Genomic DNA, 14,737 nt, shown 5'->3' on the forward strand with positions numbered 1-14,737 from the left:
GAGAGAGTCGAAGAGACTCAAGAGCAGGTCGCTTAGCGGGCTCTGCCGCTCGGCGCCTAAGCCAATCAGCGCTGTCCAGTCTCCAGGAACTTCAGCTCGAGCGTATCAGATCGACAGGGCTTCAGGGTTTAAACCACACAAGTAAACGAGTAAACCCAGTTCCGCACAAGGGATGCTACGTTTGCCGCCGATGCCAAGCAGGGGGAAAGCATGCGTGCCAGGGTCAAGTCTGAAATGATTGAAGATTTTTGTATGTGTATCCAGGGGTAAACAAACCTTCAGATGAGAATCATTCTCATCCTCCGTTGAAACTGTTGAGACGACCAGGCGCCTTCATGCTGACAGGCGGACAGCCCACATTTATGCGGGCAAAGAAGCCGCTTACGACAACACAATGCCGACTTGAATGATCCATCTTAACATTTAACACATTAGGCGGGCCTTCAACGACTGATGGCATGCGGCATGCTCTACAGTCTCTTTACATACTCTACGTAGTAATCGTGATGTGCTGTGCACTTTTATGAGGCCGAGATTGCCCAGGGGCGTTTCAATCAGGTTGCAGACGGCCGGCCATGGCCGCTCTGGTCCAGATGCAGCTTGTTGACGCCCGCCGCTTCTCCGATTTTTTTTTTTTTTCCCTCTTCGCGCATTCAGCCGGGCGCATGCCGCCTGCCTGACGTGCTTTTCGTCAGCCATGGTTAAAAACAATCAAACTCGGTTATCTCTCTTAGCAGGGAGATTTGCATTGTCCTGCCTCGCATCGGCCCATGCAGGACAGAAACGTTTTTCTCAGCCCAGCCACTGACCGAGTCTGACGGGGCCTGGAGTCTGACTGGACAGCTGAATTGGGAAAGGGCTGACTCTCTGTGCCGGCTGGAAATCCAGCTTGGTTGTGGATGTTAGGCTCACCCCTTGTAACTATTCGCAACGTCAAATGACAGAAAAATTTGAGCTCGCTGCCAGGCGACCAATCGTCAGAGAGCTTTCCACCGATACATACATTAGCTAGTAGCTACCCCTGGTCAGCCGTCAGCGGCGACAAGACAGATCGCCGATTGCGAGCCGATTGCAAGGCTCCGCTCATCTTGGTTCTTGACGAACTATCTCAGCAAAACCAGTTCATGAGCGCTAACGAGTGAGATAGCCTGCCGTCGTCTTCGAGAAATCAAGGAAATGGGTTCACCTATCGAGCCTTCCTATCTACCATGCGAAGTACTTCGTATCTAGGTCCTGTACTGTACATACAGTAGTACTACATGAACAGACAGGCTGCTTTTTAAGTTTTCCTGTTCTGGACATGAGGCTGTGCCTCTGCCCCTTGGTTTTTGAAGGTTCGATATTTTGATCACATAGCCCCTTCATATTCTGATCTGTCCTACAAGTCTACACAGTACCTCCGTACCAGTTTGAACAACTTGGATTGTCCGAGTCACTGGGATGCAGCAAATTGGTCAAACCAGAAAGTGAAGTGAACATCAGCACATCAGCACCTTGATTCTCTCACAACCAGCTGCGCGGGCCTCGTGAGCAGTATGATTGGCTGCTCACCGACTGATTCACTCGCACACCATCAGGCATCAGACCTTGGTCAAAGCCACCACTGACGACGCCGGCAAAACTATCATTACTGTACCTGGGTAAGGTATGTATGTATTGTACAGTATATACTTTCGAGGCTTTAGAAAATCCCTTCAGATCATCTGCCAGATTTTCCACGTTTGATGGCGGCGTCTTCGTGTTCCTTTCTATCAGTGTAGTAGACCTAATCTCCTGCTGGATCTGAAATCGAAGTGCAATGGGTTGTCCCTCACAGCAGCTGACCTGATCAACCCAGCCTCCTCCTACCTATGAAAATCTTGAATCGAACACGCACAAGGCTTGGTAGACGCATACTTCGTAGTTACAGTACTGAAGAGATCGCTTCTTCGCCTCGATCTCTTGTCACTTGGCACTGAGCATTGTGTAAGCTGTGTCACGGTGTCGTTGCGGCGACTCCTAGCACTCATCGACCATGATGCTACAACTTGATGGAAATTATAGCCTCCTCTTGGTTCTTCCTAGGCTTGAGCAGACTCGCACAAGACATGGCCCTAAGCTGGTTGATTGGAAGAACTGTAATAGTTACAGTATGCCTGCTTGCTCTCGCGGCCGGCTTGTTGAGGCACCGGCCCGGGCAGGATTTGCAAAACTCCAACTCAGCCATCACGCTATCTGAAACCCGAGCTAACGTTAAGAGTCTCCGTCCTTCGTCCTCACTGTGGGGTTTCTTCCAATCACCCCAAGGCTGATGCTGCTTGCTGACGACAGCCTGCTTGGACAATCAGAGAGCACAACACATGATGCGTGTCTTGGTCACCAGATAGACAGGCATCCACATTTCAAATCGAGACAAATGTCCAGAGGAAAAAGAAACGGATGGTTGCGGACACCTTCGGCACTGCAGCCGATCCGGGCGCCAAATGGGGGCCCATCTCCACACACTCGTGACAAGGGGTGCGGACCGGCCGGACATGGGCATGGTGCGGCCGTCCGTCGGCAATCGCCAGGCTTGCCGCTGGTGGAACACTACGCTATCTTCCGCAGTGTTCGCGACGGAGACTTGCGGAAACTGCGTCAGATGGCGGGCTCCAGCACCGCATTGGACATCCTTTCTAGCATGAATGTCTCTGAGGGTGCGAGCCTGATCTCTCACAACAGCTCCGGCAGGCGAGGAGGCAGGAAGCTACGCAGGTGGGATGATGGTGCCACCACTTGACCACTTTGATACGCCTCGTCATCGGAGGCCAAAGTCGTACTGAATTGCGGCAGATCTGCTCCGCGAGGGTGAAAGTGATGGCGAAGTGCCATGTGTGTACGAAGTACGTACAGTCGAATACCCACAACCTACTCAACGTTAGCGTCTGACTTTGAATGGGCTAGCTTGGCGCATTATCCCAACTTTCCACACGACCGCCTGGAAGTTGAAACATGTGTTCGACATGTAAATTGTGTTGAAGGCGGCCTGGAGTTTTCCAGAGCACGCCCCATTGCTCGACGACAGGTCAATTCACTTTCTACGAGGTATTCTATGCGCGCATGGAACTGCATATCGACAACGACAAAACGTGCTTTGGCCTTGATTCGTCCCGCCCGCAGTGGATGCTGCAGGTGAGTCTGAAAGCGGTTTAGCTCAGGCAGCTCCCCATCGCCGATGAGACGGGGTGAAAGCCGTCAGAGAGGGGGTTCGCGGAGACGGGTGCAAAGATCTCCAAGATCCACTTCCTGAACTTTTCTGCAATCAATGCACATTGAAAGATGCAAAAGACCCCTTTTTACAGCGCAGTTAGCCATGGCATATGCCTCAAGTGGCTCAGGAAAGGTCACAAAGGTCAAGCCGGTGATGTCTCGTCTCACAATTGATGCGGTTCAAAGCAGCACGGAGGAAGGCTTGGGAGTCACTGCGGCTTGCCTATCAGAGGGCAAAACCCCGCTTGAGCACATAAACACTCCTGAGCATTCCAGTGAATACCTTCGACCATTGCCGGCGGCATGTTGGCATACCCAGTGGACGGTGGTTTCTGCCCTTGATTGGAAGAGTGATAATCGAGGGTCTGCTGCATGCAGGTCGAGGACGCTTGCGCTTGCCGTCGAATCCAGGAACACACCATCCAGACGAAATCGCCCCAGCGAAGAGATTGCCAATTGACCAGTGCGGAGGGCAAGGGCAGCCAATGGACAAGCACGGCCGAGGCCGGTTTCCAGTCTGCCTCTGGTGGCAAGTCCTGCAGGCTGCTGGTGGTGTGGGTTGGGGTGCTTTGGGGGAGCATGAAGGGTATGTTGAGGGTGGCATCGCAGCCTGCAATTTCAATAGCCGCTGTTCTCCATTCGACAGCAGAGTCGTCGGCAGACTGGGGAACCTACATAGCACATACCGTTTCGCCTTCCAAGCCGACAAAACTGCTGCGATGGTGCGGGCCGTAGAACACCAATTTGAGGTTGAACGAGGCTCCCGTCCTAGGACCCCCACATCGGCGACCCGTCGCTCGAAGGGCTCTGATCCGCCAGGACTGTTTTAACTATATCTGTGCTTGCCGGCCGCTGTTGGGTACCGCAGCGATAAGGGAAACGCAGCCTAGGTCTATTGGATGGCTGAAGTACAATTGCTCCCGAGGCATCAAATGCGAAGGCCGAATGCTGAGGCGCTTGCTGCTAGCATGTAAAACCGATGGTCGAGAGACGTAAACATATCTTGTAAAGCACCCTACAGCCGTTTAGTCCATCATGTGGACTTCGCAGACCGGTTCTCGCTTTATTGGATGGCGTAGGGTAGAAAAAGAAAAAAATTTGCTGCTTCGTGCGCCACGAGGCAAGGAACGCATTCACTCCATGTTAAAAACGCCTGATCGCTGAAAGCCGACTACAACGCCTGAGGCCACCATGCGCAGCCCAACGAAACGCATTGGAGTGCGTGGGAAGACCCTGGCCCACCGGCCCAAGCCGTTCTTTGGTACCATACACTTTCCTGTCGCCTGCTCGATAGACGAGATCGAACCAGAGCTGGTAAGATTCTGAAAATCGGGAGAGGAGAGCAAAGAATCGACCCCCCACTCGTACCACGCATCTCTCATTCGCTTGGCATCATAGCATGAACAATTCCATATTAAAGCACCAACGTTAGCGTTAAGCTAGGTTGGGCGAAACAAGTGAGAGTCCATAGATCCCCTCAACAAACCAGCGGATAGCAATTGTTCTGGGTGGTTTTTTCGTTTGACATCTTCTCTTTTTTCGTTAGGTCTTGTAGTCTGGATCTGCACTGACAAGATCGAGAACGCCCTTGACTGACCACACCCCGTCACAGCGTCCTCTGTGGGCGCTGGCCAGCCAGAATGCGTCAAGAGAGGCTGCAGTCTCCACTCTCCAACTCACAAATGACCAAGGTGGTGCCACGAAAAGGCCATGCTAGACTCACGCCTCACTAGAAGAATTTTCCCCCACACCAGCCCTCTGATGACGGAGGGATCATAGCGCAGATTGCAGCCTCCCAGAGGCAAGACCCACTTGACGAAACCTTTGCTCGAAAGGAACGGGTGCGTTCGGTACTTTCCATGCAGTGATTATTTAGTACCTTGCCTGTGTTTTTTGCATTTAAGAGACCTGGCTGCGTGTCTCTGTTCATGTACGCTCATGGCGTCAACCTACACCACGTCTGAAGAGCCTTCATGGGTCCTTTATGGTCATGGGCTCTGGCCATCCCTGCTTTCTCACACACCCGCAACAACCAGGGCAGGCAGGGGCCAACGATACATAGTTCAGGCGTCCCCAGCTTCTCAACTCCATTCCCACCTTGTAGCAAGATAGCTTCGTCTTGGGTTCCTCACACTCTCCTTCGTGCCTCCCCACATCGCCTTGCCGTGGATTGGCATTCCATTGCTATGAGTCAACAACCATTCGTCTTCTTATAGTCGACCATTCCCTTGGGAAGCAGCTCACAGCTTCGGTCTCTCTCTCCAATCTGCACATTGAACCTCGACACCGTCACACATCTCGAGCTCCCCTATACCTACCACCCAGCTCGCGTCGATCAGCTCCCAGGGAGACAAGCACCGCACCACCGGGTGCTTAAACCAGTTCTCGAAAACTCCATTTCCCCATTTTCCATCTTTGCGTCCACCACGGCCGCCATGTCTCTCGAATGGACACACGAGTTCTGCCTGGCTTGCGACAAGCAAACCGACGGCACAACATACTGCTCTGAATCCTGCCGGCTAGCCGATTATGAGAAGACATCATCATCATCGAGCTCTGCAGCGAGTTCCCCGACGTTAAGCGAGTCACCGTGCGATTGGTCCTTCACCAAGCCGGCAACGACAAGTACCACCAAGTTCTACCTGTCCCCGGCCTACGACTTCAGTCTCGCCTCTCCGAGCACGCGGAGGGAATCGACCCGTCCGGCTCTCTCACCCTCAACGTCGCACTCCAGTCTATGCTCCATACGGACCAACTCCTCTGCGGGACTCGACCCGGCGCAGCTGTCTGAAAAGGCGACAAGGGAGCTTCGAGCATATGCCCGCTCTTTCGAATCCGTTCGGCTTCAGCGCAGACGATCATACTAGACAACCACCGCGAAACTTTGTTCTTACACTCTGCAACTATACCCCACCTCAATTGGTTTCCACGTCCGTTCCTAGAACATCACACAACTCAGCCTTCAAGGTTTCATTTGTCTCTTGCGGCCTTGTTGTAACAAAAATCTTGCATCATCGGAGCACAGCATCATAAAAAAAGTTTGGGTATTACTGGTGGTTGGGTTCATACAATTGTACTTTCCATTCAGGCGTATTGGCTCGGCTCACACTTTGGGTACGGGATGAACGATACATTGGTATTACGGAGCGAAAGGAACATGTTCTGAATTTTTTTTTTTTTTCAATTTATTTATTCCTTTCTTTATATGTTTTCTCCGGGCATTATGCATCTGGAATGGCCTGGGTGGACGCTTCGGGCATCGGTTTTGGCACGGCACGCTCAGACTGCTGGGACCTGACTTGCTAGCACAAGGATACGGGTTGGCGTTGGACAGCGACACGGCATTGGGAGGATTGTGTGCCAGCAGCCATTGTTTTTACTGGACTGGGATTTATGATCATGTCACGATGGAATCTGAATTTCTCTGGATGTTGGAGTCCGGAATACGGCCAGACTTGGCTCACGGCTCCAAGACGTCTCCGCACGAGGGGCCGGCACCTCTATAGAGATTGGCAATGGTCAAATGGAGCTTGTTTCAGTCCACCAAGCACAGCAGTTTCAACTGCAGCGTGTGAATTGCTTGCTTGTCTCGCATCGTACAAGGCAGTTCCGAGTTGCGATGCCTCTACCTAATTGCTCTAATTTCAGCCGGCCATCTGGCGGTGGTTCGAGCGGTGCTTTTCCTTCACAATTCTACTGTCATCCCAACCACTGCGGGACTGCCAGAGAGGCACAAGCGGGGTTCCAATCCCGTCCCGCGCCGCCAGCATGTTCCGATGGTGCGAAGAACATCCATTGGAACCACCTTGTCAATCATCATTTGGTTGCGAGAGATATTCCGGCACACGTTTGGCGGCCTTACCTAAGAATCGACGAGAACTAGGTACCTTAGGTATACCCACGTTACACTCTGCCAGTATCTAGCATCCATTGCATTGAACAGCCCATACTGCTACTCTCTGCATATTGGCATCGAACGGTATGCACCATCTATTCTTTGTCCTCGAATTTTTTTGCCCCTCCCATAGCGCAATGTTGTTGACCCGGGAGGTGTGAACTGCGCCCGGAACGGTTCCTCCTTGGAGAGAAATTCATTCAAGGGAAAGAGCTGCGCCACGTTACACCCAGCCGCTCTCTGGTCTGCTATACTACAGGAACTACGAACACATCAGTCAGGATCTTGGCTGGTGGGGTTGGGCTTTTGGACCACTGAGAACAGACGGGTTGGCTTCTGTTGTCACGCCCAACAGGCACGAACAGAAGACGTGACGCTGTGGAAACTTTTCGGCTTGCAAATTTCATCAAGATAAACACAGGACGATAGCGCAATTGACTCAGACTCAGAGTCGACGCCTTGACCCCGTGTCCAGAACAGCAGTGGAGCTGCGTATCCACGCAGTCAATGGGCAAGGTTTTTTCTTTTTGCTGGCTCATGATCTCATCAGAGTCAGAAACCGGATCCAACAGAACAGACCAGACTTTACTATCAGCTGATGTGCTCGAGGACAGTTGCCTCTGCCGAAGAGGTCCTTTTGATAAACTAGAGGCAAAGTTTAATACTCGGAACTTTAGCTAAGCAATTCGCCCTGGCCTGCCCGGCACCGGAGAGGGTATGGATTCTAACACCCACACCGAGGTGAAAGCAAAGGACCTCAAAGAAACAACCATCTCGCCTCCCCCACAAACCCCGCGGTTCATTTTGGGGAACCCCCTTCATCACTTTTTTGCCCCATTCCATCTTTTAATTCTCAAGATCCGGTGAGAATCGATATACCGGCTAGGCCACCAGGGCGGGTACGGGAATAACGTCAGGTGAGGTACTTCCGAAGTGTATTACGTCCAATCTGGGAAAGGTAACTAAGGTAACTCTCACGATCTCCTACGTGCTCCTACTAATTTACTGGCTTGTTCCGGCTAAGCTAGCTAAGGTAGCCGGTCGTTGAGCATTGTCCCTGTCTCGCGATGATGGCGAGAGCCATTCAATGTCAATACTGTTACCTACAAACTACGCAAAGCATGACATGCCATGGCAAATGACGACAGAAAATGAGCAAATCTCTCCAACATAACCCAAAGGCACGTCAAGCTCACAGCAACGACAAAGAGAACCACGTCTCCCAAGGGGGCCGGCCCCACCTTATTACCTACTGGTAGGTGATAGATGGTGGACGAGAAATGGGTACGTATGGGCCGTAAAGAATGATACTGTCTCCAGGGAAGGGAAATGAAATTTCAATTTTCCGAAATTTCAACCCTCCTGTGAAATTTTTTCATTCAAGGGGCCCTTGAATTTCAAGATCCTCATGCCAAGGATATTTTTTCCCATTTTCCCTCCCACAGGCCAAGGGCTGAAGGACAGGATAGGTAACAGGTTGTCCTATTTTCCTAGGAAATTACTAGGGTTCCTGGACATCCTCCTGAAAAAGTCGGCCAATCGCGTCATCAATCCCCTCATAATCTGAGCATTTGAGAGCCCAGCAACAGGGTCAGTTGAAGAAGAAGAAGAAGAAGAACCATTTTGACGTTATTTGCGTTGTTGCAGGAAGGAAATCGAGGATGGTTTACCACCTTGATGGCGGACACTGGGTAGTAAGGTCGAAAGGTGGGCACTTACAAAACTGGGTTGGGCACACATAACCCTATCCCTATACGCTTACCGCCTTCCAGAGATGGTTAGCGGAAATGGCGGAAATTTCGAAATTCAAAGGTCATTTTTCAGTTTCTGAATTTCGAAGCCTTGATGGAAAATTTCCCATCCCTAACTGTCTCATCGAAGATGATCCGTTTTCTGCCCGTCATGGCGCCATGTCAGGGAGAGCACCCGATCTCCGGTTCAGGGCTTTTCGCCGTCCGCCCAATTGCCTCATCGCGCAGCAGAGCGGTTCCGTTCTTCAAGGGTCGCGTTTCTTCCCGTCTCTGGGCCTGCATTCCGCATGCGTCGCGGCATCCGGGTCCGGTACCGGCCGCCCCGGTTTGATGTGTGGTTGCCTGTTTGTTTGCTGTTCCTCCATCTGCCCTACAACATCAAAATGCGGAAACAGCCGATATCGACTTGTTGCCTGTAACACTGTGTAGGTATCATGTACGTACTTTAATTCATGGATTGTCGTTCTAACAGAGGATCATCTCATGCAATGGACGGTTGAATCTACGAAGACTGTAATCACCCTCCTGGTCTCTCCCACAGTAGATACTTGGAGCCCTTCCAGTTTCCGTGCCTGCAGATTCCGGGTATGTACGGAGTACAGTACATACATACAACTACCCTCGACGCAACTTTACCCTTCAACATCAGGCCACACATGAAGGGCGTGAATGCGAACCATCATGCTGTACTACAGCATACCCTCAAAGAGTCACAATAGTACACCCTTAGCTCATATTTTATGTCTAATCAGTTTAAACATGGGATGACATTGTCGCCCCTCCTACTGAAACGGACTGTATCCAGGTTTTCGCACTGGACTGGACGGGACAGGAAATTGCTGCATAGATGGAGGATGTATATCAATTCCACTGGCATATAACAGCAGCATTGGCGAGCCGTCTCTGGGAGCCATGCCGAGAAGGTTCTACATTCATACCTAGGACGGTATGTTACACTCTCGTAGCCTACTGTACCCTACTGTAGTGGACGTGTATGGCCATGTATTTTACCGCACATACCTTACACACAAGCAAGGCAGAGACGTTGAATTACTGCGTGGTCGATATTAACCAACATCCATAACCCCCACCTAATGCACTACCTTCTCCCTCCTTTCAAATCATGTGGTTTGGTTCGTCCCAACAGGCAGGGCAGCTGGCTTGAAAGAGCAGAGAGTGCGGTTACTTTACATCTGAATTGCAGGACCCCGTGCTGCTAAATTGTGTTCATTCTCATGCCCACGGACTCGCGGAGTATGCTGCAAACTGATCCGAAATCGGGCCCTCGGATAAGGTAGTGAGTAGGTATTCAGGGCATTAGTCCAAGAGACTCACTACCTTATGTACAGTACATACCATACAGTAATTCGGAAGTCAGAGTGGATATGCAAACATGACCAAAACGAGGGATGGATGCGGAGTAAACACGACGGCATAAAACTTTTTTTTCTCTAGGTCTCGTGAACGACGTATGTTTTGGCTTTGTCTTAGCAGCGGTGTTGCTACACGTGTACGTAGAGAGATGTTTCCACTTAGGCTCCGCTGAGGTCCATTGCTGGAGTCCTGGCGGGTCCAAGGATCTGTTCCACTGCACCGAAAGCAAATCAAGAACTGTTCCATGTGCACATGGCAAGAGACATCAAGGTTGTGGTATATTCGTCAAGGTTCTAGCAATGCATATTCGCCAAAGGCTCTTACAATACCGAAATTGGAGGAAGGTGTGCACCTCGGTGTGGGTCGACCAAGACACTAGCAGTACGTATGTACGTACATATGGAGTACGGTGAGCAAAGTTTGACGACTGGGAGCATTGCAAGCTCCTCTCATCAATGGATCATTGAGTGACTCATCCGATCCGTTCAATTCCTACGGTACAATACCTAGGCAGTTACAGCACGGGCTGGCGCCAGCTTGGTGAGCCTGGGTGTAGTGTCCATGTAGTGTATGGGAAGACATCATTTACCCTTTCATGTAAGGGCATCTTTTCGGTGACAGCTTTCCAGCCTGGTAGTTAAGCAAGAAACCTAAGCAATACATAATTACATATCGAGCTGGTCCCGGCCATAGATTGGTGGCGGTTATGCTTGGCTGTATCAACACCTACATGTATGAATGTAAAGACTCATCTATCTCTAGACCAATGAGCACGATTTACCATGCTTGTTTCGTCGAAGGATGAATGACACACGACAGAAGAGCCCCGGCATTGTGAACGTTATGTTGGCGGTTGAACGTTTTACATAATCCAAAGTCTGCCACCGATTGGGCAGGCCGACTGAGGGGTCCCACCTCGGGTCCTTCCCGTGCCGTTTCGGATAATTTAGCATTCTTGCGCAGCACGATCTCCGGCCTCCGATCACATTTCAGCCCGGTCCCGAGGCCAGGCGCTAAGGTAGGCACCTAGCCTACGGAGTACACTAGGATAATATCGACATTTTCTATCATTCTCATCAATGAGTGTTATACAAAGTAAGGTATGCACTCTGGCTAAGATTACATCAACTGCAATACATCCTCTTGATGCTCTGGTTATTCCTCGCCTCTTCCAGCAAATTCCACGCCCGAGGTAGCGAATCCAAATCTGGACGACCCCTGGTTCCAATCTGTCGGCCGCGCCGTTGAGTCCAACAACTGCAAAATTTTCTCTTTCTCATGCGTCTGTCGTACCTTGTCTCAACTGTCGCAGCTCTCGCCTACGCGCAGATGGTCTCCACAATGAGTTGCGTCGTTGCAATTGCCTCTTGACGCCTCATCCAACCCTAGCCATTCAGACCCGGAAGCGTGAGCACATTCCTACCCAGGAGCATACGCCTGGTGCTGGGCCGCAAACGCCGCAAGCGGCTCGCTGATTTCCATGCCTGGATCCAAGATTCAGACACGGAAAAAATTTTTGCAATGGCGTTTGAGGCCCAAGTCTCCATCTGCCACATGCCTAACACCTCCTAAAAAGGCTCCTGCGCTGTCACTGGTGATTTTCCATCCATGCCAGGGCTACACTAGAGTTAGTGTACTGTATGTACATATGCTTGATCCACTGGGGAAGCTCATTGACGACGCTGCATTGGCTAACGTTAGGCAAAATCAGCTCCAGTTCATGCCGGTCAACGTGTCAGCCGCTCTACCGCCCTGCCTCCCTGCGCTGTGAAGTTTTTGCCTTAAAGGCGACCAGCCATGCATGCTGCAAGGAAGCCCGAAGAATTCCGCAGTTGTTTTCCTCATTCCGAACATATCCGCAGCTGGTTGGCCACGATCCGGCTTCCCGACTGGCTTATCTACTTGGGACCTGTTCGAGGCGGTTGGTCTGTCAGTGTGTACGGATACTCAGGTACGTAAGGTATACACCAAAGATTTTGCAGGCTGCCGGTCGGGCAGGAACGGGCGACAATCTCTGCCTAGAGTAGGTATCGAAGACGCTGATTCATCCCCGTCCGATCCCCGGCAACACCCGCTTGCCACTGGCTTTATGTGTGGTGTGCCTGCCTAGCCTTGTGTGGCATGAGAAGCCGTCCCTCGGAAGACACCCGACTCCACCTGCCGGCCGTCCCCCGGACTCGGCAGCAGATCACAACTAAGAGCCCAGAGCCTCGCCGGGCAACCCCGTGTGTTTGTGTGGCCCTGTACTGTGCTGTACCGTGTTGGCTCCTCTGATCTCGCCAATGAACGACCGCTGGCCCGGTGACATGGGTGAATGTCTCGGCTTGGAACAACAGCGTACCCGAATCTGGTGGCTGACCAGTGATGGCCAGGAAAGGACGCAGTCTCGGGGCGTGGACGCAGAGTGGTTCAGCCCGAAGTCCAAAAGCCGTTGACGATGACACCGTGAATCCGCCGATTCATGCTCAATGAGCATGAAACAGCACTGGAAGCTTACTCTGGTAGGCACAGTGCTATGTATTGCCATCCCTGTCCCGTCCAATTCACTTCCAGGTTCTCCATCAACAGTGTCCCGCCAAGGGGCACTGGCTTGGCGCTTTGTTTTTGTTTGTCTACGTGGCTATGCATTCCTCGAGTCCCCTTCTAGACGCTCTCAGGCAAGGGTCGCTGGAATGTTCAGGGACCGTTCAGACAAGGCCAGTAGGATGGTCGAGCCGTTTGAACCTCTCATTGTCTCGGCCCAGCTGCTGCGTAACGGGCGTACGATATATAGCCGCCCAGTTGAGGCTGCCTCGTCGCTCGCCGCCAGCCGCTTAGACAAGCAGCCTCCATTCCACGGCATGAAGAGACGGGAGCGAGTGCGAAGTACCGGTAGTATGTGAGGAATGTAGGATCCTGTACTGCTTACCCGCTGCGCAGTGTGCTGTTTCAAGTTTGGACACAGACAAGGAGAAGCTTACACCACAAACTGTGAGCCAATATCCAGTGCAATGCTGCGAGGCGGGGCCGTTTGGTTCCGACTGGCCGGCCCGGGTTGTGAATGGTTTGGATGTTTTGTCGTCTTGCCTCTTGTAACGGCCAGTGGGCTTGTGATTGGAGGCTAGTTGGGTAGAGTAAGCCCACATGAGCCTATGAGGAAACTATAGTAGGACTAGCTTTCGACTCCCGTGTTGTATCTGCCGTGTGGTGTTCAACGGTTCCATGTACGGCGCCGCGGGCGCTTCCGAGCCTGTTATCGTATGGGTGATCTTCCTCTGATCTGTGTAGAAACGTTGTCATATCTCACTTCGCAACTTAGGGTGGCGGTTGTCGCTAGGTTGACGCCCTCTCCCGTCTGGATGAACGGAGAGACCTTGAACTTGGTATCTCATTGAATGCTGAGTCTGGCATTGATAACTCCATTAGTCAGCGTATCCATGAACGGCAGACACATATCATGATGGTGATTAGGGCCAGAAACTAGGTAGCGGACGTCTCTTCGGACTCAATCGCTCAGGTACAGCTAAACACCACAGAGGAGTCTCGTCCCTTGCTTGAGTTACTTGCTTCACTACTCCCACTTGGGCCCGACCTGTCCAATTCTTGCTATGTTAAGTTCAAACATCACTTTATCCGCAGTTGCCGCGCTCTAGAGCCCGCAGCATCTCGAACCCTGGGAGCGTGCCACGTCCTCTGTGGTATTCCGGTCAGATTCCTAAGGTAGTATCTGGAAAAGGGCGATAATCTCTCATGGTCGCAACAGCCAGCTAGGCTCAGCTAAAGCTTCCACGTTTGCTAGCTGCGCGCTCCCGGTAGCGGCGTACTAATGCACTTCGTACGATAGACCTGACAGTTGCGTGCTTTTTACTATAGTAGTGCTCTGGCAGCTTATGGCGCGGCGACACGCCGCTGATCCTTCGCTGCGGTCAAGCTGTTCGTTGATCAAATCAGGCGGATGACTTGGTCAATTGAGCGGTCCGCCCTGCGCAGAAGATGATCAGATCCTAACCATTGAAGTTGAGCGGGAAGAGGGCTGGTTCGTCCATTGAGTAACCGATCGGTCCGACCCTGTCTCAGCATGGATTGTGTCCGATAACTGGGGAAGGGGGGTGTGAGAGACTGGTTGATGGTTGGTTGGGTTGTGCTCAGCTGACTGGCAGATTTCAGGTTAGAAGCACGCCGCGCGTTGTCCTCGAGCGGACCTGAGGTTGCTGCACTGCCAGTGTCAGGTACCTCAGGCTACAGTGCCTTGGACAGCCAGTCAGACTGCTCCCTCCATGGAATGGAACTCCTGCATCTGGTCTCTAGTACTAGTGCTCTAGGCCCTGATTACAAAACCAATGAAGGGGCATTGCTAGGTCAACGCTCACGGGATATAGTCCGGATAGCGTTTCTCCCTCTCTGCCCTCTGACAATGAGGCTGGAAGTGTTGCGCGAAACGCTATGGCCAGAGAGAGGTGTGAAGTGTCTCTCGGTACACCCTGACGCCTTGCTCTTTCCAACCCATATA

The 14,737-nt window shown here is 51.9% G+C and overlaps 3 protein-coding genes across 3 annotated transcripts; all 3 read left to right on the forward strand.

The window, feature by feature from the left end:
* Positions 1 to 1,698: 1,698 nt before the first annotated feature.
* Positions 1,699 to 3,051, forward strand: N656DRAFT_175349 (uncharacterized protein). Its single transcript, XM_064808753.1, has 3 exons — positions 1,699 to 2,238; positions 2,328 to 2,861; positions 2,923 to 3,051. Exons 1-2 carry the CDS (start codon positions 2,031 to 2,033, stop codon positions 2,756 to 2,758), a joined length of 639 nt encoding a protein of 212 aa, XP_064668764.1. The 5' UTR covers positions 1,699 to 2,030; the 3' UTR covers positions 2,759 to 2,861; positions 2,923 to 3,051.
* Positions 3,052 to 5,663: 2,612 nt separating this feature from the next.
* On the forward strand, positions 5,664 to 6,095 carry N656DRAFT_712405 (uncharacterized protein; the record flags this gene model as incomplete). The annotated part of the gene is made up of 1 exon (XM_064811805.1): positions 5,664 to 6,095. The coding sequence occupies one exon, from the start codon at positions 5,664 to 5,666 to the stop codon at positions 6,093 to 6,095; it is 432 nt and encodes a 143-aa protein (XP_064668765.1).
* Positions 6,096 to 11,628: 5,533 nt separating this feature from the next.
* On the forward strand, positions 11,629 to 12,496 carry N656DRAFT_175664 (uncharacterized protein). The gene is made up of 2 exons (XM_064808754.1): positions 11,629 to 11,886; positions 11,960 to 12,496. The coding sequence occupies exons 1-2, from the start codon at positions 11,729 to 11,731 to the stop codon at positions 12,273 to 12,275; spliced, it is 474 nt and encodes a 157-aa protein (XP_064668766.1). The 5' UTR covers positions 11,629 to 11,728; the 3' UTR covers positions 12,276 to 12,496.
* Positions 12,497 to 14,737: the final 2,241 nt, after the last annotated feature.

The sequence above is a fragment of the Canariomyces notabilis genome, assembly GCF_033297395.1.
Source record: "Canariomyces notabilis strain CBS 508.74 unplaced genomic scaffold N656scaffold_16, whole genome shotgun sequence".
NCBI classification, from domain to species: Eukaryota; Fungi; Ascomycota; class Sordariomycetes; order Sordariales; family Chaetomiaceae; genus Canariomyces; species Canariomyces notabilis.